Source organism: Balaenoptera acutorostrata, chromosome 15 (assembly GCF_949987535.1).
Source record: "Balaenoptera acutorostrata chromosome 15, mBalAcu1.1, whole genome shotgun sequence".
NCBI lineage: Eukaryota > Metazoa > Chordata > Mammalia > Artiodactyla > Balaenopteridae > Balaenoptera > Balaenoptera acutorostrata.
In genome coordinates this window covers 19,734,711-19,761,654 of record NC_080078.1, presented here as the reverse complement: position 1 = coordinate 19,761,654, position 26,944 = coordinate 19,734,711, and the positions used below count along the sequence as shown (strand labels likewise).

Here is a 26,944-nt window from a genome sequence, read left to right as displayed (position 1 = left end):
CCACTGTGCCCTCTGAAATTACCACTCCATAATCACCAGCCGCCTCTATTTCCTCAGCCTCTCTTTAGTCATTCCCTCCCTCTCTTTGTATGGACGCCGGCCCTTCCCTGGGGATATCCTTTTCTTGAAGCCAAGTCATGCCTCTGTCTTCTCATACCCTGGATGTCCTAGAATCGGGAGGGTCAAAATTTGTGTCCTCACTGCTCTTTGTCCCCTCACCCCATTTCTTTGAGGCCCACGTCCCCAGCATCCTCTCCTCCATATTACTGTTTTTTACCTTCTGCCAGTTATTCACCTAATTCATTGATGACTTGGGTATCTGGCCCACAGGCCTTCCTGTCTGCCTCAGTTCTTGCCATCATCCTAGTTGACTTCCTGGCGCGCATGTGGAGGACCCAGTGTACACGTGGGAACACTCATTCTTGGACACCTCATCTGCAGTGATCACCTCTGCTCATCCACCTTTGTCACCATTCCCGCCACGATCCCCTGGATTTCCATCCCAGTGCTGCATGCACCACCTCACAGATGAACAATGCAGCGCCCTTCAACCCCAGTCTCTTCTTTTTATTTTAAAAACGTGATGATCCATTGATTGATTGATTGATTGATTGCTGTGTTGGGTCTTCGTTTCTGTGGGAGGGCTTTCTCTAGTTACGGCAAGCGGGGGCCCCTCTTCATCACGGTGCGCGGGCCTCTCTTGTTGCGGAGCACAAGCTCCAGACGCGCAGGCTCAGTAACTGTGGCTCACGGACCCAGTTGCTCCACAGCATGTGGGATCTTCCCAGACCAGGGCTCGAACCCGTGTCCCCTGCATTGGCAGGCAGACTCTCAACCACTGCGCCACCAGGGAAGCCCCCCCAGTCTCTTCTTTCCAGCACGCTTGATCAGTTGTTTCTGCTCTGCCCTCAGCATCTTTCTCCTCGGGACCCCCATGGTTTTCTCCAGCCTGTAGACACTTCCCTGCAGGCTGTTACCTCTTAATTGAGCTTCGAGTTCATAGTCCATCCTTCAGTGGTTCTCTTGGCATGGCTTTATCTCCCTTGCCCTCAATCCTAGTAAACCCAGACCCTGGTTGAACCAGACTCTCCACTTTCACCCGGAATACTGGTGGTAGAAATCACACAGCAGGGCGGCTTCGTACTGCTGTGATTTCGTGTCAGCCAGCCTCACCTGTGCCCTTACAGAACCAGCTCATTCCAGCGTGAGTCTCTGGCTAGCTCACTTTCCTGTTCTCCAGTGTTTTGAGTGTAAAATTCGTAATAAAAATGAAACATTAAAAAGTTGATAGACATTTTATTTTAGAATTGCCTTATTTTCCAGCCAGTGGGAAGTTTTCTTTTTCATCTATGAATTTGAAACTTTAAAGTTATTAATCTTGGGAAAGCGGATGAAAGCCCCAAGTTAAAATAGGAGACTCTTTTTAAGTTAAGGGAGCTTTGGGGCCTATCCGTAAGGGGTGTTAGAAAGAACTTACAGGATTTGGGCTTCAGTTGGGTAATTTGGGGGAGGGTTCGAGGAAGCAGGGATTTGCCCGGGATTGGGTGCTCACAGGAGGCGGGAGCAATTTTGTGATTGGGTAGCTCAGTCTTTTCTAGGGGGAGGTGTGTCTGACTTTTCTGGAGTCAGACACTCTGTGATTCGTAAAGAAGCCACAGTTGCTCATCTCAGCCAGGAGAGAGGAGTGTTTGGGACCCTGTGGCTGGCATGATGACCTTGGTTTTGTCTGTTAGACAAAATTATGAAGGGGTCCTGTTTTGTCTCAGTTCATCACTCTTGCAGTGCGACCTTGCGCTGCTGGTCCTGCGAGATTGTTTCTGTCCAGCAGAAGGACAGCGTGGCCTCTGTGAGCACCAGGCAAGCATCTAACTGCAGTGAAGCCTGGCTCATGGTACCAGGCCAACTCCTAGCGGTCAGCACTGGTTTTCTTATTTTCACAGGGGAGGAGAGGTGAGTCTTAAAAAGACGAATAGGTGTTTATCAGGCAGAAGAAAATAGCAGGAGCCAAAGAACATAGAGATTGAAGCTCTTGAGGTTGAAGTGTTAGGGGAACTTGACCTTGGATGGGCGCTGGGTAGCAAGAGAGAATTCCGGAGAGGTTGTCAGAGAACAAAATGGGGAAGGTCCCAAGGACTTTTAAGTTGGGGAACTGACATGATCTGGGTTTGTGTTTTAGAAAAATCCCCAGCAGCTGTGCAGCAGATGGGCTGGTGACAAAGGGAAAGTCTGTTCCCTTTTCCTTCCCGACGGCCACAGCCCTCGCTCACCTGATCTGTTGCAACACGTCCTTATTGTTCTACCTTCTTCTAGTCTGGCCATCTCCCCTGTCCAAGTGTTTATACCGTGGCCAGGGTGATTTTTTCAGAATCACAAATCTTATCCTGTCACTTTGCTACTTGAAACTTTTTGATTCTCTGTCAGCCACAAGATAAATAGCGACACACCTCACCTTTCCTGATCTGATCACGCTACCCTGGATCTGATCCTTGCCAACTGGAAATATCTCCATTTGGATTTCTCAGAATTTCTCAAATTCATTATTTCCAAAACTGTGCTCAAGATCACCTTCCCAAATTTTCCTCCACGCCACCCCACCACCCCCTCAACTCAGTGGGTGATGCCATTGTCCCCTCAGTTAGAGTAAAAAAGGTAGGCGTCATCGTGGAGCTGCCCTTTCACTTACCCCCTGTGTGATCAATCACCCAGACCTTAGACTGTGTCTGCAAAATGTTTCTGGAATTTACTTCCTTTCCTCCACCTCTGCGGCTGCCATCTCAGTCCACACTCAAGTCATCCGTGGTCTGAGCCGTGACACTCATCTGCCAACTGAGTTCCCCAATCATGCTTACCTCCCCAAGTCCAGTTCTCACACTGAAGCCAGAGGTTTGCAAAAGGCACATGGGACCTTGTCACTCCCTAGTTTAATGGCTTCTTGTTGCTGTTAGAAGAAGAGCGAAGTTTTTCTCACATGGTCTGCCTGGCCCTGCCTGCTCTGTCCGGCTTCTCCTATCTTGCTTCCCCCCACTCTTCCCTTCTCGCCACCGTCCTCTCAGTTCCTCAGGCAAGCCCTGTTCCTGTCTTTCCTGGGGCCTTTCAGCAGGCCGTTCCCTCCCGAAATGCTTTCTCCCACCCTTCCTTGTCTGATCAGTTCCATGTCACCCCTCAGACTGATGCCTTCATTTGATATTCGTTATTGAGACCCTGCTTAATTTATGGAGGCCCTGTTCTAGTGTGGATGCGGAAGTGAATGAAACAGACAAAAGCGGAACTCTCATGGGGCATGTATTCCAGTGGAGGAAGCAACCAGGAAGCAAACGAGCAACATATCTGGCACGTGAGATGGTGGGCGATGCTGTAGGAGTGTTGGAAGGCCAGGTGAGCCGGGATGGCCAGGGACCGCCCCAATGAGAAGGTCATTGCTGGGGAGGGAGTGAGCCCTGAGGATGGACTTCTGGGGAAACAGTGTCCCAGGCAGAGTACAAAGGCCCTGTGAGGCAGGAGCTGGCCCTGCCTGTCCCAGGAGCTGCAAGGCCGGCTGAGTGAGGGGGAGAGGAGCTCTTTTAAGGACGCAGCTTTCACGCTGAGTGAGATGGGAGCCGCTGGGGGACTCGGAAGACGAAGGTGACCTGCCGTGGGTTTGAACAGGATCCCTTCAGTGTCTCTGTTGATAACAGACTGTAGGGGGCAGCCTGGAGGCAGGGAGATCTGCTCTCAGAATATCCCAAGTCAGAGATGCTGGGGGCTTGGATCAGGATGGTAGCGGTGGAGGTGCTGGGAATCCGATAGATTCTGGATACACTGTGAAGGTCAGGCTGATAGAATGTACTGACGGGTTGGATGTGCGGTGAGGAGTTAAAGATGACGCCAAGATTTCTGTCTTATCTCAGATGTGGCTCCTTCCAGGAGGCCTCTTTGGCCCCTGCAGACAAGATGTAGCCTCTGTTCCGCGTTCTCGTAACACTCTGTGCGTCTCCTTTGTGGTCATCAGCCCAGTTGTAGTTCAGACATGCTGTTTAATGTCTGTCCCTCCGACCAGAATGAAAACAACACAAAGCAGGGACCTGTCTGCCTTAGTGCCATTCGCATTGTAGACACACAATAATTATCTGTCGGATGGCTAAACTGATTAGACCCGAATGCAAATGCTCAAGGTTATATTTCCTGATGAGGTCTTAAAAATTCTGGTTTTCTGTTTAACTGGTTTTCAGTGGTCCGTATGCGTTAGAAGCCAGACCAGGGGCTGTAAGGCTGAAATTCCACTGTGCAAATAATAGAAGTTCATCTGATTTCTCAACTGAATCGACAGATGTCCCCCGCTACCCTGTCATGAAAGCAGGACACAGGATCACCTCTCAGGAAAGCCAGCGTTTTCCCGAGGGCCCTGGCCTCTCCAGCACACTGATTGCGTCTTCACAGCTATGCCCCAGAGAGCAGGGCTAAGATTTTGATCTGAAATATTTTGAAGGCAGGTGCCAAGGTACTTTCCACTCCCAGAGAAGACATGTCACTTTAGAACTAGAACATTCTGTGGCGGATACGTTAGCTGCCAGTCTTGCCCATCAAAAAGGTCAAATAAACTGTGGATGTTTTATTGCCCCCATTTTTTTTTTTTTAATAAAAGGAAAATATTAGATTTTGGAAAACATTTGCGAAAGGTAGTGATCTTAGATCTCAAATAGTAATATCACACCTTTTTTTTTTTCCCTCTCTTAAAAGCTTAATTTTTTTAAATGAGAAAGGTGAATACAGTTGACTCTTGAGCAAGATGGGTTTGAACTGCACAGGTCCACTTATGCAGGGAGAGTGTTTTTTCATTAAATACAGTTCTACACGATCCAAAGTTGTCAAATCTGCAGATGCGGAACCGAGGATACAGAGGGCCAACTGTAAAGCTATACCTGGATTTTCTACTGCATGGGGGTCAGCATCCCTAACCTCCACGTTGTTCAAGGGTCAGCTGTACTTTTTCCCCACTCAGGAGCCTACTATGAACATATTGTACATGTAATTTCACCCAGATCTGCCTCATTCTTTTTATTGGCTGCACAGTATTCTGCAGTGTGGTTGTACCTTATTTGACTGTTCTTCTTTTGGTCAACATTTAGGTGGTTATGATTTTGCTCTTAAAATCGTGCTGTGATTAGCATCTTTGCACACGTGTTTGAGTTTTCCCATGAGACAGATTTCAGGGGAGAGGCTTCTGCAAGATGGTCCTCCAAGGAGGTGATAATCCGTTTCCATTCTTATCCATGGTGAGCGGAGATGCTAATCATGGAGCATTCTCAGTCTCTTAGATTGTTCACCAACTGGCAGGTGGAAGATAACACCTGTTCTTAATTTGTGTTCCTAAAATCACGAGTGAGACCGAGCATTTTTTGTCTGCTCACACACTCATTGATATTTTCTGTGTGAATCCTCTCTCCCATGTTGCTGTCCTACTGGGTTGTTGTCTTTTTCTTGTTCGGTTATTTGTATTTTTATTATTGATTTGTAAGAACCTTTTGTATCTGGAATAGTAATCCTTTGCCTTGGTATTTGTTGCAGCATTTTCTCTCAAGCTGTTGCTTGTCTTTCAGTATAGCTTGTACTGTACATTTCATAATACAGAAATGGTGATGCTTTAGGGTATAGAATCTGACAATCTTAACTTTATGGCTTGTGGTTTTTGGGTAAAGCTTTGAAAGGCCATTCTCAATCTTTATAACATTTTATTTTAGCACTTCTATGGTTTTGGCTTTTATGCTTAGATCATTCATCTATATTTATTATTTTGGACGTTATAAAGTAGCAGTTTTAACTTAATTTTGTCTCAAATTATTAGCCAGTTGTTCCTACATCATCTATTGAATGGTCTTATTTTCCCCATTGATTTGAAATGTCACTTGTATACTAAATTCTTATATATACTTTAACACAGCAGTGCATGTGTCATTCTTTTTTTTTATTGAAGTATAGTTGATTTACAATATCGTGTTATTTTCAGGTGTACAGCACAGTGATTCAGTTTTACATATATATATGTATATTTATATCCTTCTCCAGATTCTCTTTCCTTATAGGTTATTACAAAACATCCAGTATAGTTCCTTGTGCTTTACAGTAGGTCCTTGGTTGTCATTTCTTGACTTCCAGTTGAAATCGCTTTTTTTTTTTTTTTCCCATTTTGATGTCTGAAAACTTTCGACTCACAAAGTTACTCAGCTGTGAATTGATTCAAAGCTCCCACAGCTTGCTTCACAGGGTGAGGATAGGTTTGTAGCAGGGTTATCAGAATTTTTTTAGTCTGTTTGAGCAGCTGTGCTCCAGGAAGAAAGAAAAGGAAAGGGATACTAGCAAGAGACATGTATGTGTCTGAATTTGCCCATTTTCGTCAGGAAAGCAGTAGCTTTTTGGGAAGCCCAACCCTGTAGACTTGTACTTCTCATTAGCCATCATTAGGACACATGGCTCCACTCCTGGGTGCAGGAAAGTGTGGGGAGGTAAGAATTTCTAATAGGGCAGATTGATGCCTCAAACAAAATTGGGGTCCTCTTAGGAAGAAAGGGTGAGGGGATATTGGAAAGGGAACTTGGAGGATTTGCTACATCCCTCACCTTTTTTTTTTCCTTCTAGAATTTCCTCAGGTATTCTTAAGAGAGAAGGGGAATGGGGAGAGGGAGATAATTTATACGGAATAAAATGTTCAGTTTGATGAGTGTTGATAGTTGCATATATCTGTGTACCACCACCCGAAACAAGATACAAAATATTTCTGAAACTCCAGAAAGTTCCCTTATCTCTAGTTAGTCTCCTTACCACTCCCCCGCCCCCCAGCAACCATTTTCTGTTTCGGGCTACCATAGATTTGCCTATTCTTGAATGCCATATAAACAGAATCATACAGTATGCATTCTTTTTGTGTCTTCTTTCACTCAAGATGTTCTTTGAGATTCATCCATGTTGTACACGTTGTCAAAGATAAACACCCGTTGTCACCGATAAAGCCGGATGCTAAAGTGGTAAGGTCAGATTTTAATCAGTAATAACTATTGCAACAGGGAAAAGAATCCAGCATGAACTAAACTCAACTCTGATTTGTACAGAGGGTGTTTTAAAGGGCAAATGAGGGAGGAAGGAGGGGGGCGAGCAGGGATTCAGTAGAATCAGAGAAAAAATTATATTAGGAACTATGTTAATGTTTGCTCAGGTCTTTATATTATAGGCCACAGTTGAGGTCTAGTAGCGGAGGTCTCAGAGGAGCCTGGCTAGAGTTTGGTCAAGGAGAGAATCTTTGTCGGGGTAAAATAGTTTGCTCCTTTTTGTGTTGTATAAATGTACCACGATTTGTTCATCCATTCACCTGATGATGGACGTTTGAGTCGTATCTAGTTTTTGGCCATGGTGAATAGGCTGCAATGAACATTCTTATATAAGCCTGAAATTTTTCTTGGATAAATATCTAGGAGTAGAATTGCTTAGTCATAGGGTGGGTATGTATTTAACTGCCCGACTAATTTCCAAAGTGGTTTATCAGATTACACTTCCCACCAGCAATGTATCAAAACTCCAGTTGCTCCATATCCTTGTTAAACATTCAGTATTGTTAGTGAGTGTGAAATAGCATCTCATTAAGGTGTGAAATGGCATTTCCCTGGTGACAGATGTATACTTATTGTGTGCTTATTGGCCATGCCTGCATCTTCTTTTGTGAATTGTCTGTTCAGGCCCTTGCCCATTTTCACTAATGATGATAATGTTGATTTTGACTTGTTGGAGTTCATTATATATTCTGTATAGGAATCATTTGTCAGATAGATGTGTTGTAAATATATGTACACATATAGGAAAGTGAAAATTTTAAATATTATTTACTATAGCATTAAAAGACCAACTGTCTAAATCCCAGTCAAAACCCTAGCCATCTTTTTTGAAGAAATTAACAATTGATTCTAAAATGTATACAGAAACACAAAAAATCTAGACTAGCCCAAAAAAATCTTCAAAAGAAGAGTGAAGTTGGGGAACTTACACTGCTTAATCTACTGAATTTTAAGACCCACTGTAAAGCTACAGTGATCAAAACAATGTGGTCTTTGCATAAAGGTAGAAAAATAGATCAATGAAACAGAAATAGACCTATACCGGTGCTGTCAGTTGATTTTTGCCCTGAGTGCCAAGTCAGTTCAGTGGGGAAAAGTAAAATCTTTTTAACCAATAATTCTGGATCAGCTGGATATTCAAGTGGAAACAGAATGAACACAGACCTCCTTCTGTACACACAAACTAATTTGGGATGGACCATAAACTTAAATATGAAAGCTAGAACCGTAAATCTTCTGTATGAAAACATAGGGGATACCTTGGCAGCTTTGGGGTAGGTAAATATTTAGTATGTAGAACACAAAAAGTATTAACTACAAAGGAAAAAGATAAACTGAGAAAATGAACAGGCAAGCCTCAGACTGGAGGAAATATTCAGAATACAGGTTCTTAAATGTTTTATTTTTTTCAAAAGTACATCAGCATTATTCAGGTCCATGGCATCCTGTTACTGTGTTCTGTATTAATTATTAATTACATTTTCTGTTTTTTTGGTTAAAAAGTTAGATATGGGACATTGTACCAAGGGGACTGATTTGATTCTTCTACTTATTTCACTCTCTGTGAATGTAGGTTCCTTTTCCGTTTACGCTTTGCCCACTATTCAGTGACTGCTTACAAGAGAGACAGTAGATTGTGGATCATATTACTTCTTGTAAAGTAATTAGATGTTAGATGAAGCCAAAAGGCAATACCAGTAGTCTCCTTTGGGAGGAAACTAGCCTGTGAGTCTTCTTAGTTATTCAGGCCCAGTTTTTTAGATGATTGAACACTTAAGGTCTGCCAATCTGCTTAGGAAAACAAAAAGAAGCTTTCAAGAGCTCCCAAGAAAGGAAGCAAATCCACACTCTGTTTAGGTACAGAGTCTATTGCCCTTAAGACTTTGCTTCCTATCTTCCATTTATAAACCAAGAATAAAACCAACAGGAAATAGAAACCAAAAATTGAAACTAAAAGATGTAGAAGAACAACAATAAAATTAAAAGTTAGAGGACCACAAGAAGTATGCAGTTAAAATCCCAAACTTGAAAATTAGTGCTGAGAATATTTGGTTGATTTTTGCAATTGCATATATATGGATATACATACATACAGATACATAAGTATCTATAAGCAGCTAAGCAATACACACACACACACACACACACACACAGGATAGATATGTACCATTTGAGCACTGAAGTGTTGGGGGAGGGATCTAAATCCAGGTGGGTAGGTAGGTTTGTAAAGCAGTCAAATTAATTTCCCTAAAGGTTCCACAGCTTGGGCAAACTACTTTAGGGTTGTTAACAAGGGCTGAATGTGTTCCTATTTGTCAAGCAGTTGAATGATGCCTGGCACGCAGTAAGCACGCCGTCAGTGTCCAGGAGAAGTGAAACAAGCCAGCCCCAGCCTTGATCCTCATGGTCGGGGAGACCAGGGAGGGCCCTTTCCCAGTCCCTGAATCCTCAGATGAAGAGATGCCTATTGGAAGGCGTCTCACAACTTCACATGAATTTCCCATTGTTGCAGCTGACAGTTATGCAAATAGGACAGAATCAGTAAATGTTTCTTTAATGAGTTGGTGGTTGGGCCAGATCACTGTTTCCCACAAGAGGAATGTGAGATGGTTTTAGGCGGTACACAGATAGATGTTTTAAATGTTAATGGTTAGGTATTTGTTACAGTGTGTGTTAGAAGAAAATATTAGGTAGCACATCAGACCTGAGTACTAAGAAAATTGAGTTTATTTAAAGACATATTACATTGGGGAGGAGGGGTGGGGGAGGGAAGGATTGGGAGTTTGGGGTTGCAGATGCAAACTATTATATATAGGATGGTTAGACAACAAGGTCCTGCTGTATAGCACAGGGAACTATATTCAGTATCCTGTGATAAACCATAGTGGACAAGAATATGAAAGAGAATGTATATATGTATAACTGAATCATTTTGCTGTACAGCAGAAGTTAACACATTGTAAATCAACTACACTTCCATGAAATAAATGTTAAAAAAAGACATTACTTTGAACAGGTGGTATGTGAGTGTCATGAGCATTTTGAAAGCAGTAGTGATTGAATGAAGGTTGAGTGAATCTGTCAGGTCTTTCCAGATCTGAGATTTTTGATTCTTTGATTCTGGGTTTGAAACATGAAATAAAGATATTCAAATGGAAGGGATGTTTCTGGATTTGGGAAACAGAGGACGATCGTGGAAGTGACAGAACTAGGTGCACAGTATTGGGGTGTGGAGATAACCACTATTAACATTTTGGTATCTACTCTGGGCAGTCTTTATATATATATGTGTACGTTCATTCTAACAAACTTGGGAATGTCCTGTCCATATAATCTTGTAGCCTGTTTTGTCGACCTGATACTATAACTCCAGGTACAGTGTTCTTGTAAAAAAAAAAAATCTTTGTGTTCATTCTTGGTTATTTCCTAAGGATAAAATCCCAGAAGTGGGACTGTTTGGCTGTTGTGTTCGCATGGTATTCTGGCTTCTTATACCTGTTGCCACAGTGCCTTGAAGCATGACCGTGCCAGTTTCCAGTTTGGGCATTGGTGCTCCAGGGCACTCTTCCTCATTCCTCTCCAAAGCCAGGTTCTATAAAAAAGAGTTTTATTGCAGATTTGATAAGAGCAGTACTGCTCTCTGTTTTTGCTTTCATTTTCATTTTGCTTTTTTTTTTTTTAAATCATTGATAAGGCTGAGCTTTTTGTATGTTCATTGGTCAGTTTTTCTTCTTTTGTGAATGGTTCATTTTTGTCCTTTACCCATTCTTTTTCTTCTGGAATATTAGTTTTTTCCCGTATTAATTTATGAGTCCTTTATACTGTAAGGACATTAGCACTTTGTGACCTGTTACAAATATTTTTCCTAGTGTAATATTTGCCTTGTATGTTCGTTTATGAAATCCAAACTTACTGTTGCTCTTGTTGTGAAGACAATACTATCTTTTTGATGGAAATAATTAATTTAGTTTAAAAGGAAATAGAATAACATCATTTAAAAATGGCAGATATTGGGCCTTCCCTGGCGGTCCAGTGGTTAGGACTCCGCGCTTCCACTGCAGGGGGCACGGGTTTGATCCCTGGTCAGGGAACTAAGATTCCACATGCCGTGTAGCACAGCTGGAAAAAAAAAAAAAAAAGCAAATATTCCTCCCTTGTTAGCTATTCCATTGCTAAATGTTGACATCTGGCGAGTCCCTTGTCATCATAGGCAATGGCGGTTCCTCACAGTTCAGTACTATTTTTTAAAATTGAAGTATAGTTGATTTACAATGTTGTGTTAGTTTCAGGTGTACAACAAAGTGATTTCAGTCATACATATAAATGTGACAATACTATCTGAGCCATTTTGTGACACACATGGTCTTGCATTTTAACTTCTCTGAAATCAGATGTGACTTACTCTCGATGTGTCCTGCAGACACTGTCAAGTCTGTTAGAGGTGTCCTCACCTGTGCAAGCCGGCGCAGAGGTTATTTCTGCTGGCATGGTATGGCTGGGCGGCTGTGACCCCGGTCCCCGGTGCTTTTAGTCCACATACTGTTTAAGGGCCATTTGCAGAAAGAACCCGGATCCTGATTGCTGTTGAAAATCATCCCTTGATACCTTCTAATGAGATCAAGAAAGAGCCAGTATCAAAACTTCCAGGGTGAGGGTTAGCTGCTTGGAAGAAAATCTCAGAGAGGATGGTGGAGATCTGTTAAGGAATGTATCCTCGCCAACGCCCTCGATGGCACGGAGGTTGATATTGTGTTGAAAGGCACAGACATCCTGAAAGTGAAGTCTTAGCAGCTTACTTCACTCACCTTTTCCTTTTTCTGTCTGTACAAGAGAGAGAGATGATGACACTCTGTCCCAGTGAAGGAGCTTTTTCAGTAACCACAAAATTAAAATTCTGAACGATAAGAAAAACATTAACTAATTGGCAGTGTTTTTTAACTTCTTTTTTCTTTATTTTATTTATTTATTTTTATTTTTATTTTTTGGCTGCGTTGGGTCTTCGTTGCTGTGCGTGGGCTTTCTCTAGTTGCGGCGAGCAGGGGCTACCTTTCCTTGTGGTGTGAAGGCTTCTCATTGCGGTGGCTTCTCTTGTTGCGGAGTGCGGGCTCAGTAGTTACAGCGCACGGGCTCTAGGGCATGCGGGCTTCAGTAGTTGCGGTGTCTGGGCTCAGTAGTTGTGGCGCGTGGGTTCTAGAGTGCAGGCTCAGTAGTTGTGGCACATAGGCTTAGTTGTTCCGCGGCCTGTGGGATCTTCCCGGACCTGGGATCGAACTCGTGTCCCCTGCATTGGCAGGTGGATTCTTAACCACTGTGCCACCCGGGAAGTCCCTTTAATTTCTTTTTTCAGTCTTACAATTGGTGGTGTCCTGGATATAACGAAATATAGCCCATGTTTCGTGAACCTCTTGCCGTCCCCAGTTCTTCTAGTTCACGTTTCAGATGACTGGTTAGTACTCATTGTGTGGATGCACTGTAATCTGCTCGGCTGAATCATGGTGCCCGCCTCCCTTCAGAGCTCCCAGCAGCAATGCCCAGCAGCACCCTCTTCCTTCTTCGCAGCAGTGTGTTGTACATCTTTTTATCTTGGCCACTCTCACAGGCAAAGCAGTGAGCCTTTTTCCTCGGAGGCATGGAAACCACTGGCAGTCATCTAGATTCGAGGACTGCAAAGAGACACATGTTGGAAAAATCAGGAAGTAAGAGTCATGGGAACTAGTGATCGAGGGTCCTTGTGTTATATCCATGTGTCTCCCCAAATGATCGGGGGTCCTTGTATTATGTCCAGGCATCTCCCCAAGTGATGGGGGTCCTTGTGTTATGTCTGGGCATCTCCCCAAGTAATGGGGGTACCTGTGTTATGTCCGTGCATCTCCCCACCTTTCTGTACCACTGCACATCACTGACCGCGTCCATTGTGTTGTGGAGATCCATCCCAGGCTCCTGCCAGGCCCTGTGTGACCCGAGTCTGCTTCTCTCTCCAACCTCTTCTCCAGTTTCTCCTGTTTTCTTACTCTTCTCCGGCCGCCCTGCCTACTTCCTGCTACTAGAACACTCCACATGCACTCCCACCCCCGAGTGTTTGTATCTGCTGTTCCTCCTACCTGGAATGCCTTTTGCACAGCTGCCTTTCCCTAATTCTCTAGGACTCGACTCAGCCATGCCCTTTAAGAGAGGTCTTCCCTTTCACCTCTAAAGTAGTTCCTCCATCCACCATACCATTATATCCCTCGTTTGTCATAATCTCTGTCTTTGTCTTTGTCCCTTCTCTGTTTTGTTCACCACTGTAACCCAATGCCTGGCACTTAGCAGACACTCAATAAATATTGCTAGACCGAATCAATAGTATTAAATCAACTGATAATGCAGAGTTGGGAGGAATAGAAACTGCTCCTTGTTATCCGAGAGGGCACTAATAAATCCAGCAAGGAACACTTAGAGGGAGGCAAACTGATCAGCTTTTCAGCAGTTCAGGTTTCTTCGCAGTGGGGTGAGCGCCTTCTCTGTGGGGGGCAGTCAGCAGTGGCCCCATATTGTCGAAGGGATTCTTGCTCTGGATGTTGGGCTGGACTACGGTCCCTTCCAAGCTTTAAATTGTTCGAGGCGTGTTCTCATCACTGGTCTACCGGTCTTGCTTCAACTGCAGATATGGCTTTCACCACTAGATGGCGCGAGATGATTCCTTTGAAATCAGCGTTCCTCAAACTGCCACCCACAGTGAGAACACATTTTTCATGGCACTTACACCCCCAACACACACTTGAAACAAAAGCTTCACAAAACACTCTTACAATGTGGAATGATGCTGCTATTTTCTGTTTTACTCTGTTCTACTTCATTTTCTAAAAGGGAGATTTGCAAATTATTACATCGATTTTATGATATGAATGGGTCACAACTCATTGTTTGAAAGGCACTATTTTATTTTATTTTATTATTTTATTTTATTTTATTGGCCGTGCTGTGTGGCTCGTGGGATCTTAGTTCCCCGACCAGGCATTGAACCCTCGCCCTCAGCAGTGAAAGCGCAGAGTCCTAACCACTGGACCGCTGGGGAATTCCTGAAAAGCACTATTTTAGACAACTGAGCAAGTTTATTTGTAAAACTCTGTGGGTCTGCTGTTTTCCTCGGACAGTCTGGGCTTATAGCAAATTGTGTTCCTTAGTACTTTGTGTGTTTCTGTGTTGAGTTGCTGCCTTGAGTAGTTGAACATATGTGCTTCGTTGTGGGTGTCTATGGATGTGCAAACGTGGATGTGAGAGACTGGAGGAGGCATGTTTGTGCAGAATTCAGCACCTGTTGCTGTCAAGGCAGCAGCAAGCCTTGTTGGTAGATATGAAGAAAAGGAGAGATGTAATATGTGCTCTGGTAGCTTAGAACTTAGCTGGGTGACACCACACACACACACACACACACACACACACACACACACACACACAAACACACCCAGCCACCTTAAGTTTCAGCTTATTTATCAAGTAACATGGAAATGGATGTATTATTCAGGATATCACTTAGGATGCTTAAGACTGCAAGTAACAGAAGCCTGACTCAATTTGATTTAAGTGGTAAAGATGTTTCTTATCTCACTAAGTATTCGTTGCTAGGTAGAGAAGGCTCCAGGCCCACAGGGGTGTGGCTTGGCCTTAGGGATCCAGGTTCCTTCCCTGACTTCTCATTTGTCCGAAGGCTGGTTCCACTCATGGTTGGGTTGCCAGGAGACTTCCAGTGGTAATCAGGGCTTCAGCTCCTAGGCTTGGAACACTACAGCTTTAACTGCTTGTGGTATAGACTGGGGTAGAGAGAGTTTGGGCTACCTAGCATTTTCCAAGTTATAGCTGTTTTATTTGTTCCTAGTTTCCCCACTGTGACCTCCTTAAGGGACATGAAAGGACAGGTATTTAATACGAAGTCAGGAGAAATACTTCGGTAGTTGTTAGTGATGTTGGCCAAATATTTCTGGGTCTCCCTTCCCCTGGACACAAAACTTTTGGTTGAGCAGAGTTATCTGACTAGCTCTGGCCAGTGAGTTTGCTGAATGAATAATTGGTTGCAGGTCTTCTGTATGAAATATGAGGTGAGGTTATTTGCTGTTTAGGGTCCTGGGAAAGGAATTAGTGATAAGAGGGAAGAGGTAAGAAATGGTCGTGGTGGGAAAGGTGATGGGCAGTGTATGTGAATGCAGAGGTGGATGGATGTCTGTTTAAACTTGTGCTGGAGCATTAAATGTGATTTGGCCTTTTTAAGATTGAAGTATGGTTGCTTTATAATGTTGTGTTAATTATTGCTGTACAGCAAAGTGATTCAGTTATACATATATATACATTCTTTTTTTAAAAAAACATTCTTTTCCATTATGGTTTATCATAGGATATGGAATATAGTCCCCTGTGCTCTACAGCAGGACCTTGTTGTTCATCCATCCTGTATATAAAGCTTACATCTGCTACCCCCAACCTCCCACTCCATCCCTCCCTCAACCCCCTCCCCCTTGGCAACCACAAGTCTGTTCTCTGTGTCCGTGAGTCTGTTTCTGTTTCATAGATAGGTTCATTTGTATCATATTTTTAGATTCCACGTATAAGTGATATCACATGGTATTTGTCTTTCTCCTTCTGACTGACTTCACTTAATATGATGATCTCTAGTTGCATGATTTGGCCTTTTGAGGTCAATAAATTCCCTGTGGATCCTTGACCTGGTTCCTGGGAACTTGGCCGTGGAACCTGGCCTGAACCTACTCTCTACTCACCTGCTTCCTTTTTCATCTCTTTCAGGTTTGCAGTGAGCGTTGGCTACTGGCAGGACCCTTACATCCAGCATTTGGTGAGACTATCTAAAGAGAGGAAGGCCCCGGAAATTAACAGAGGCAAGTGACCATCTCCCTCCCCAACATCTCATCAGCTGAGAGGCCTGAGGCTTTAGGGATTCATTCTTAAAAAGAGACTTCCGGGGTGTACTGTCTCCAACAGTGTATGAAAGTGCTCGTTTCCCAACTTCCTCACCAGCACAGTGTATTATGAAACTTTTCATCTTTGTTCATCTGATACATGAAAAATGGTTTTTACAGTAATATAAAAGCCATTTACATATCTTTTACTATAAAAGCCATTTATATATCTTTTACTGCAAGCTGTCTGTTCACATAAGGGATTATTTTTGTTGTTGCCCTATTAAAGTGTTAGTAACACTATTAGGTTCTGCAAGTAATTTCCATCAAGGGAATCGAAGGAGTTGAGACAGGAGTGTGACTTAGTTTCAGCCAGATTGAGAAACTGACCAATGAACGTAATTCTTGTATGTGTGGGGAATCTAGGCCCTAAAGATGAGTCCTGTAGGTGGGTTCTATAAGAAGGGCAAAGGAATTTGTAAATGGTTGTTCCTGAGAAGAAGGACATGGTAGTTACTTTGAGCTGAGGGTGAAACCAGGCATCAGTTAGATTGGGCAAGGCCTGGTTAAGAGGCCTTTCTTAAGCCTCCCTCCCCAGCTCTTGAGACAAATTTCCCAACGAATGTTCCAGAGACAGGGACCCACCATGGCAACTGGCTCGGTGCCCCAGGCGGCACGTCAGCCCCCCTTCCTTCTTCCTCTCCCGGTTTGCATCTCTAGATTGGGGACCTCCAGCCCAGTAGGAGAGCGCTTCCCAAACGTCTGTGGTGAAGACATATTATTTTCCCCCAAATTGAATCCATTGTGGGTGATATTCTGTAATATACAATAAAGATGATTTACTAGGAAAATAAAATGTAGACACAAGCCCAAATTATTTATTTATTTATAAGGTAGGGATTATCAAATTGATTATTTTATTTTATTTTATTAATTTATTTATTTTTTTGGCCACGCATGCGTGGCATGCGGGACCTTAGGTCCCTGACCAGGGATCGAACCTGTGCACCCTTTCAGTGGGCACGCAGAGTCCTAACCACTGAACCGCTAGGGAATTTCCCCGAATTATTTATTAGCACAGTCACCAGACATAAAATTTCTCTGTCAAATGGCAATAGAGTTTCTAAATGCTACTCTCAAATTTTGTTCTTAAAACGGTCACACCTTGAGCAACAGGCCTTTAGAACAAGACGGACGCTGTCTTCCTGTCTCCCTTCCGGGTTTCCCATCTCCTTTGTCCCAGCTCCCCACCCCAGAGCTTAACAAGTCCATTAATTAGGCCACCACTTGCTGGTGTCTCTCCTCCCGCTGCCTGCGATGCCATTTTATAAACACAGAGGCTCTAACCCAGATAAGATGGAGGTGAAAGGAACAAGATAAGAAGCATGGCTTTCTTTGCTTTGACTGACATTCATCTGCCCAACTTCCTGACCTAAAAATATTATTTCCCACATGCTCTCACAATTTTGAGTTTTACCAGAGTACTAATTAGCTTCCCTAGAACCCTGAAAAAGCACATTTACAAGAGGAGCATTTAGATCAGATGTTTTGATATAAAACACTTGTCTTTCCTAAGTAAAAGTATAGGACACTTTATTTTTCTTCAGATCGTTAATTCCACCATTAAGTAGCTTGTACTTATTTTGATTCAACCAGCTTTTAAAAAAAAAAAAAAAAAAGGAAGAGAGTTTGAAAGTCATTATTTCTCCCATGAAGTCTGCAGATAAAAGCTGACCCTGAAGAAGGGCAAAGTGTTGTTTTGCTCTCCCTAGCACCGTGGGCTTTGCAGGGATTATTTCTGTCGTCACCGAGTGATAGCTTGCTTCTCTGTCTGTCTCTTAGGATATTTTGCTCGAGTCCATGGCGTCAGCCAGCTTATAAAGGCATTTCTACGGAAGACAGAATGTAATTGTCAAATTCTAAACCTCGGGGCTGGGATGGATACCACCTTCTGGAGGTTAAAGGTAAATTAAAATTTCCCGTTTTCTCTTTCCAATTGTTTAAATTTAATTTGTTGAAGACATTCACCTGGTTCAAAAGCGTAAAGAAAAGATTAAAATGCAGTGCAGTGGCAGCCTGTCTCCCACCTCTCTTTGCAGCCCTCCAGCCCCACAACTGCCTTCATCCCCGTACTTCATCTCACCAGGGCCCTAGTGAGGATATGTGGGTGGTTTCTCACCTTTTGCTGCTACTAACTGGGTTATAATAAACATTCCTGGGTACATTTCCCGCTGCATGTATGGCAGTATATCAGGAGAAGGAGCAAGGGTTCTACCAGTGGAACTGCTGAGACAAAAGAACACTTGCGTTTGTAATTTTGAAGATAACTTAAGATTTTATTGTCGGCATCGCAGTGTCTTAGGTAACATTTGGAGATTTGCAAGGCTGGGTAATGATAATATGATGCAAAGCCCTTTTGTAGTCATTCTCTGATTTGATGCCTCAGTTGTTCTATTTGGATTCAAGGGCAGGTGTAATTATACTCACTCATAGGAAAGGAAACCTGGGTCTAGTTAGTGGCAGAATCAGGACTAAAGTTCTGGTCTTTGATTCCTGTGCTGGATTTTATTGCCAAACCTTTTCCCTACAAATATCTCACTGATTGCATTTTCTTTCTTTTTTCTTTTTTTTTTTTGTAGGTTTGTACAGTTTTTTCTTGGTTCTTCTATCAGGTTGGTCACGTGGTAGTAACGGGTATGTGCGTTTCTCCAGATTTCTTTTTTTAAAATAGTTAATTAATTTGTTTTTGGCTGCGTTGGGTCTTCATTGATGCGCACAGGCTATCTCTAGTTGCGGTGAGCAGGGGCTTCTCTTTGTTGCGGTGCATGGGCTTCTCATTGCAGTGGCTCCTCCTGTTGTGGAGCATGGGCTCTAGGTGTGCGGGCTTCAGTAATTGTGGCACTCAGGCTCAGTAGTTGTGGCTTGCAGGCTCTAGAGCGCAGGCTCAGTAGTTGTGGCTTAATTAGTAGCACCGGCTTAATTGCTCCGTGGCATGTGGGATCTTCCCGGACCAGGGCTCGAACCCGTGTCCCCTGCATTGGCAGGTGGATTCTTAACCACTGTGCCACCAGGGAAGTCCCTCTCCAGATTTCTTGCAGGCGTAGACCAAGATAGATGAGAGTATATAGGCATAACTCGACCTGCATTATCCATTTTGTCCCTAATTAGCTCACCTGATAAGAAGGTCTTTAGTCATCAGAGCTCCCAACCTTTCTGTTACTTGAGAATCAGTGTCCTCAACATGGCCCTAGTATCGTTTGCCTCTGCATTCTTCCTTCTAGATGAGATAACTGACATTTATGAAGTGCATTTACATATATGACCTCATAAGTTAACACAAGAGCTGTGTTGGGTGGAGGAGCTTACACATCTGAGGGAAGTGGGGCTTTGAAAGTCTGTGTCTTCCCCCAGATTGGACAGCCAGTGGCATTAGGACGTGGAACCAACATTGGCTCCAGCTCATCAGACTCCCAATTCCTTCCTCTTTCCTCTGCACACAGCCCTATGGCTGTTCAGGGAGAGTCTTTTCTGTGGGTCGATTGTGCCTCTGTAACGCCGTGACCCTGGTGTGGTGGAAGCAACTGGAACAGAATGTAGTGTAAGAGTGTGTGCACTGCCGGCATTACAGGGGCCGCTGGAGAAATCCCTCCTTTTTACCCTTTTGACTTGGTCATGTGGTTTGGGTTTTCTTTCCCCATCTTGTAGGTGGGTTAATAATGAATAAATCTGAGATTTTAATTTCTGAGCCAGGTACACCGAGGCTTATGTGCCCCTTCCAAGAAAAAGGTTCTCTGTCAAAGGTGAGGAAGGGGAGTAGCACAGGGCCTCAAAGTCCTTTGTGGAAGTTTTTTGTTTTATTTGATAATTGTATTGATCCGAAGGGTTTTTTAAAAAATCTAAAGTTTCTCTTTTTTTTTTTTTTTTTAATTATGCTTGTTTGCTCTTTTATTATTATTTTTTAAGTCTTTTCCATTTTGTTGTGAGTTTTCCCCCCTGATTTGATGTTTGCCTTTAATTTTTATTTTTTATTATTTATTTATTTGGCCGCTTGCGTACTTGCGGGATCTTAGTTCCCCGACCAGGGATCAGACCCGTCCCCCTGCAGTGGAAGGGCAGAGTCCTAACCACTGGACCGCCAGGGAATTCCCTTGTTTGCTCTTTTCGAGCTGAGGTTGCACAGGCCAAATCTGTCCAGCCACCTATTTTTGTAAATAAAGTTTTATTGGAACACAGCCATGCCCATTTATTTACATCTTGTCTATGGCTCTCACAGCAGGGCTGAGTAGTTACAACAGAGACCATTATGGCCTGCAAAGCCTAAAATGCTTACTTTCTGACTCTTTCCAGAAAGTTTGTTAATCCCTGTTTTAGAGCTATATGTGCCTCTATAAAAGAGCAGGGGAAGTCGTGTCCATCGATCTTATAGTCACGTGCTCTTTCCACCTGGGATGTCCCCCCGGCTTCACCAGCAGAGGCTTAGCTACGAGTCACAGGCTTTCTGGGGCCACTACCGTGTGAGCTTGTTCTGTATAATCTCAGGGGCCCAAGACTGGACAGTTGGAGACTCTCATCTTCAGGCAGCAGGCAAAAACAGGGCCAGGGAAAGCTGGTATTGTCATGAGCAAAGAATAAAGCATGAGTGAAACCCTTTAAGGGGCCTCACTTCTTGGTGTTTCTTGAATTCTGTTTCTGTACAACCAAAGGGTCATCTTTGGAGGGGAAGCAGTCTCAGTTTTGGCCGCCTGTGAAGTGGTCGACTACCTTGGATCTTGGAGTCTGAGGGCCACCCTTCCTCGTGGCTGTTCCTGGCTGCCCCCTGGTGGCTGTGCCCTGCCTTGGGTGACTCCCCTGCCTCCCGTGCCATGCGAGCTACTTGGAAGTGGAGTGTCAGAGGGCCGCAGAGAATCGTGGAATAAGTTGAAGCATCACTTGCCAGAGCCATTTTGCCCCTTTCTGAAAGCTGAGAAAGAGGATGTCTGTTTCTTAAAAGTTCCAGGTGTGCCTTTTGGAAGCTTTCCTTCCTTGGTGACCCCTTATTCAGAATTTTTATGAGGATCAAGTGCACAAGTGCCTGGGAAAGCTCTTTAAAAAGTCAGAAGTCCTGGGCATCTACCCTGAGAAAACCATAATTCAAAAAGAGTCATGTACCACAATGTTCATTGCAGCTCTATTTACAATAGCCCGGACATGGAAGCAACCTAAGTGTCCATTGACAGGTTCATTGCAGCTCTATTTACAATAGCCAGGACATGGAAGCAACCTAAGTGTCCATCAACAGATGAATGGATAAAGAAGATGTGGCACATATATACAATGGAATATTACTCAGCCATAAAAAGAAACGAAATTGAGTTATTTGTAGTGAGGTGGATGGACCTAGAGTCTGTCATAGAGAGTGAAGTCAGAAAGAGAAAAACAAATACCATATGCTAACACATATATATGGAATCTAAAAAAAAAAAAAGATTATGAAGAACCTAGGGGCAGGACAGGAATAAAGACAGATGTAGAGAATGGACTTGAGGATGAGGGGAGGGGGAAGGGTAAGCTGGGACGAAGTGAGAGAGTGGCATGGACATATATACACTACCAAATGTAAAATAGATAGCTAGTGGGAAGCAGCCGCATAGCACAGGGAGATCAGCTTGGTGCTTTGTGTCCCCCTAGAGGGGTAGGGTAGGGAGGGTGGGAGGGAGACGCAAGAGGGAGGAGATATGGGGATATATGTATATGTACAGCTGATTCACTTTGTTATGATGCAGAAACTAAGACACCATTGTAAAGCAATTATACTCCAATAAAGATGTTAAAAAAGAAAAGTCAGATGTCCTGTGTGAGATGTGGGACACTGTGCTGGCCTTCATTTATTTGCTTTTGATTGTCCTCATGGTCTTCTGGAATTTTAGACTGTTCTTAACTCTCTATACCTTGTGAGTAAAAGTTCTTGAAAGGTGTTGTAGCATTTCTTAGAGAAAGTTATTTCTGTGTATCCTTTAAACATATCCTCCAAGTATCTTCAGATAGCTTTTACATAGCCCTGCTCTGCAGTCAGGTAGTAGGTATGTGTTGCAATTCCAAGAGTGAACAGCTGAAGGTGGGTGAGTCCAGGTCTCCTCTGATGTCAGGAAACCGTCTTGTCCCTTTGTTTTGTTTCTTTCTGTTTCTCTTCCTCCTTCCTTCTCTGTCCTTCCCCTCCTTCCCCCAGACCAGATCCCCTGAAATTTTAACTGAGGACCATTTTCCATGTGGGTGGATCTCCCAATTCTGTTGCTTGCCCTTAGAGGTCACCTTCCTACCAGGAACTGCTTCCTCATGATTTCTGCCCCCATCACTCTGTCCTCGGGGGGATCTGCTGCCCCTCCCGACCTGTCCTTCCTCTCTAGTTATTGTCTGTGTAAATGGTGCTCTTACCTGCCAGGTTGCTCATCAGAAACAGGGAAACATCCTTACCCCTCCTTTTTCTTTATCCCATCCTACACCAAAGAAACCACCACCAGGTACTGGATATCAGCAACTTTCTTTTTCTTTCCTCTTTTTTAATTTTTTTAAAAAAATAAGTAGCTCTCTGTTTCTGGGATATAAGTGCAGGTGGGCATGAGGGTATTGAAAGAGAAGCAGGTTGTGGAGCGCCTTGTTTCTTGCTAAGTCTTAGGGGTGTGAAGAGCTATTGCAGGCAGAAAGGGGTGTCGTTTTAGTCTTCACAGCTGGTGATAGAGCTGAGGAGGAGAGGATGCATTCAAGAATAGTCAGCAGGGCTGAGGGATTTTTTTTTTAATTGAAATATATCAATACTTGACATAATTTTTTTTAATTGAAGTATAGTTGATTTACAATGTTGTGTTAGTTTCAGGTGTACAGCAAAGTGATTCAGTTTTATATATATAGATAGATACAGATATAGATATAGATATCTATTCTTTTCCAGATTCTTTTCCCTTATAGGTTATTACAAAATATTGAGTAGAGTTCCCTGTGCTATACAGTAGGTCCTTGTTTGTTATCTATTTTATATATAGTAGTGTGTATGTTAATCCCAAACTCCTAATTTATCCCTCCCCGCTTCCCCCTTTGGTAACCATAAGTTTGTTTTCTCTGTCTGTGGGTCTATTTCTGTTTTGTACATAAGCACATTTGTATCATTTTTTTTAGATTCCACATATAAGCGATATCATATGATTGGACATATAATACTATGTTAGTTTCATAGTATGTATTACATAGTGATCTGACATTTGTGTACATTCGGGGTTGAGTGTTGATTGGGCAGGGAGGAGGAGCTGGGGAATTCTAGCACGACCAGTAGGTGACTGGATGGGGGTGTAGCCACCGACTAAGCTAGGAAAAGCGCAAGGGGGAAGCAGGGCTGTGTGTGTGTGTGTGTTTCACACTTTTTAAAACTGCAGCCACAGTAAAAAATAACTCTACATCCTTAGCCAGGACTCACGTCTATGTACCTATGTCTGTTAATAATAAGGGCACACACATGGTACTTACTAAGGGCAGGCCCTATTCTGAGTGTCACTCACGTATTTCCTCATTAACCCCCACAACCCTATGAGGTGTTATTCTCTCTACTTTTCAAATGAGGAAACCTTGGCCCAGGGAGTTTAGTGACTTTCCCAAGGCCTCACAGCAAACAAGTGGTGGAGCTGGGATTTGAACCTTGTCCCCCCAGGCTCCAGAGTGCCTGCTGTTTACCACCCCACCCCATTATTCCCCACTATCACAGAAACAACTAAATGTATCCCTCATTCCACGTGATGCTTTCTGATATTTGCTACTTTATTGTATTTCATCCCCAAACTGCTGGTCACAACCCACCACATTGGTTTCTTGACCCTCTCTAATAGGTCTCAAGCTGCTTTTTTTTTTTTTTTTAAATTAATTAATTAATTTTTGGCTGCGTTGGGTCTTCGTTGCTGCGCGCAGGCTTTCTCTAGTTGAGGCGGGGCGGGGGCTACTCTTCGTTGCGGTGTGTGGGCTTCTCATCGCAGTGGCTTCTCTGGTTGCGGAGCACATCAAGCTGCTTTTTTGAGAAACACTCTTATGTCCTGCTTCCCATCTACCTCTTAACATCCCAGGGACCATTCCCCTGATTCAGGCTCCCCATCACTTGTCTCCTGGACAGCTACAATCTCCTTTTTCCCTCCATTTGTTCTTTATGCCGAGACCAAGTAACTTGAAAAGTACATTTCTTACCATATCATTCCCCTGATTTTAAATCCGTAAGTACCCCATTGCTCTTCAGGCCCTAGCACTTGGTGCATGAAGATGATAGGTAAATGTATGAGTAATAATTATAGAAAGATTACTGTGTGTTTTTTCTCAGGATGAAGATCTTCTACCAAGTAAATATTTTGAAATCGACTTTCCAATGATAGTCACGAGAAAGCTGCACAGCATCAAGTAAGTGTGGCTTTGGCCGGAAACAAGAGCCTGGTGAGATTCAGAACCACATCCGGGTAGACGGCAGGTCTGAAGGCAGGAGACCTCATTTTAGGGCGCTGCTTTCCTTTCATCCACTCCTCCCTCTTTCTTGCCCCCAGGACCCTCATTCCAACATATCGTGCAGTCTTCAACATGAAATATACCCTCCTTTGTGACTCTTCTATCCGTTCGTGTAATTTCTCTGAACATTTAAAAAAATGACCTAGAGTAGATTAATGATCTGAATTAAAAAAAATTTTATATTGGATTGTAGTTGATTAACAGTGTTGTGTATTAATCTGAATTTTTATGTGTATTTTGCTTACTTCTTTATTGCCAGGGTATAGAAAGGTGCCTGGCCCAGAATAGATGGGTAGTAAATATTTTTTGAATGAATGAATGGGAGGCTGAAGTTAATCAGTTATTTTGGGCTCGGCCTGTGGCATCTTAGTTCCCCGACCAGGGATCGAACCCGTGTCCCCTGCATTGGAAGCGCAGAGTCCTAACCACTGGACCACCAGGGAATTCCCTGTTTTTTCGCATATTTTTGATTGGGAGAGTTGTCACATAAATGTTACTAAAAACACTGGAATATTTGGAAAATTCTTGCTAGCCTGTCTGTAGCTGTTTCTAAGTAAGTATGTCATGATCAGTTCGTGATTTGATATCAGATTCTCCGTGTAAAGCTTAGCTGACCTAACTGACTTGTATCTGCTGGACTTTTACTGTATGTGCCTAGGGTCAAATGTGATTAAACAGATGACCCTTTGGCATGGCCCTTCCTTTGAATAGTAGTGATACCTATTTGCCATGTCTGTAGTGTCTGTCTTCATTTTAGCGGTAAATGAGCTGCTTGACTCGCCTTTCTTTTTCTCATCTTCTACAGATTGAAACCTCTCCTATCAAAACCCATTTTAGACTTACACTCAGAGGACACACTTCAAATGGGCAAGTATCCTTAACCTAAGTAATACAACCTGGTCTGTATAACAATTTTTGCTCTTTTTCCCCTTTTCTTTTTAAAGATGGTGTGTGTGTGTGTGTGTGTGTGTGTGTGTGTGTACGAATACACGTATCCTTCTGCTGATATATTTTCACTTCCACCACAGTTACTATGAAGGAATTTAAAACAGTTTTTGATATGACTCTTCTTAGATGTCCATAGGTCCCCACTCTTTAAAAAGAATTTAAATTAGTTGCGAACATTTCAAAAATGGGAGATTTTTCATGAAAGTCTTGATTTTCAGTTTTGCTTGGAAAAATCACATCTAGCTCCTACATGGCAGTCGTTGAGCAGCGGCCGCTTCATTTAATTTATTTATTTAATTTTGGCTGCGTTGGGTCTTCGTTTCTGCGCGAGGGCTTTCTCTAGTTGTGGCAAGCGGGGGCCACTCTTCATCGCGGTGAGCGGGCCTCTCACTATCGCGGCCTCTCTTGTTGCGGAGCACAGGCTCCAGACGCGCAGGCTCAGCAGTTGTGGCTCACGGGCCCAGTTGCTCCGCGGCATGTGGGATCCTCCCAGACCAGGGCTCCAACCCATGTCCCCTGCATTGGCAGGCGGATTCTCAACCACTGCGCCACCAGGGAAGCGCGGCCGCTTCATTTAGAAGGGTCGTGTCTTCTCCAGTTCTGACCTCACCACTCCCTCTTGTCTTACACCTGACCTGCTTCCTGGTTTATGTCACCTCCTTGGCCCCTGCAGTCAGTTTTTCCCCTCAAGTTTTAATTATGAATGTTTACAACACCACTTTCCTCATTTCTAAGCCTTTCGAATTATGGTAAAACTCTTCCAGAATCTTGCATTGTTTTCAGTCTGTATCTGACAGAGAGGTTCCAGGGCCTTATTAATAATTTGGGTCAGAAAACATGCTTAGAGAGGATGGCCTTCTCGGATGGTCGACACAGATAGCACAGCAGACATCAGACGGTTAGATACGCCTCCCGTTTTACACAACAACAGTGCTTTAGTCATCCTCCTGGTGGTCAGATTCCCAATAACGTTTCCACAGAAAATGATACCTCCCCCATTCTTTGTTTCCCTTATACAAGTTGTAAGTAGAAGCTGTTCAGGCTTTGCCACTTGCTGGACTATTTGCTTTCTGTACAGTTTTGCTACCGTAATTTTCTATGTATTTGGTGTCAGAATGATTATCTGCAATGAATGTGCTAGTACTTTGCTAGGACTTTGATCCATCAGTGTAGAAATATATGAAGTAGAAAGTAAAGACTTTCCATAATCCCTCCTCCCACCCAGGATAACCAGTGTTCAGAGTATTTTCTACTGCAGATGAACAGTATACCCAGAGAAAGGTAAATATCACACATAATAAAGTACACACACAGTGCGTGGCACATAAAAGGCTCAGTAAGTTTTTGTTGAATGAATGTATATACACATTGAATAAATATATGTTGTCATGTAACATATATTTGTTGAACGAATGGATCTATACTTCTATATATAAATATAGGTTTATATGTAATTTTAATAAAATAAAAATTTATACATACTGTTTTGTGACTTGCTCTTTTCACGTCCTAGCAAATCAT

At 43.2% G+C, this 26,944-nt stretch overlaps 1 protein-coding gene across 1 annotated transcript in view; it reads left to right on the top strand.

The window, feature by feature from the left end:
* Positions 1 to 26,944, top strand: part of LCMT1 (leucine carboxyl methyltransferase 1) — a 54,229-nt gene that overhangs the window by 3,526 nt on the left and 23,759 nt on the right. The window contains exons 2-5 of the mRNA XM_007186319.3: positions 15,855 to 15,946; positions 17,810 to 17,931; positions 24,297 to 24,373; positions 25,281 to 25,342. Of these exons, the coding sequence (XP_007186381.3) occupies positions 15,855 to 15,946; positions 17,810 to 17,931; positions 24,297 to 24,373; positions 25,281 to 25,342 (353 nt within the window). The remainder of the gene's footprint in view (positions 1 to 15,854; positions 15,947 to 17,809; positions 17,932 to 24,296; positions 24,374 to 25,280; positions 25,343 to 26,944) is intronic.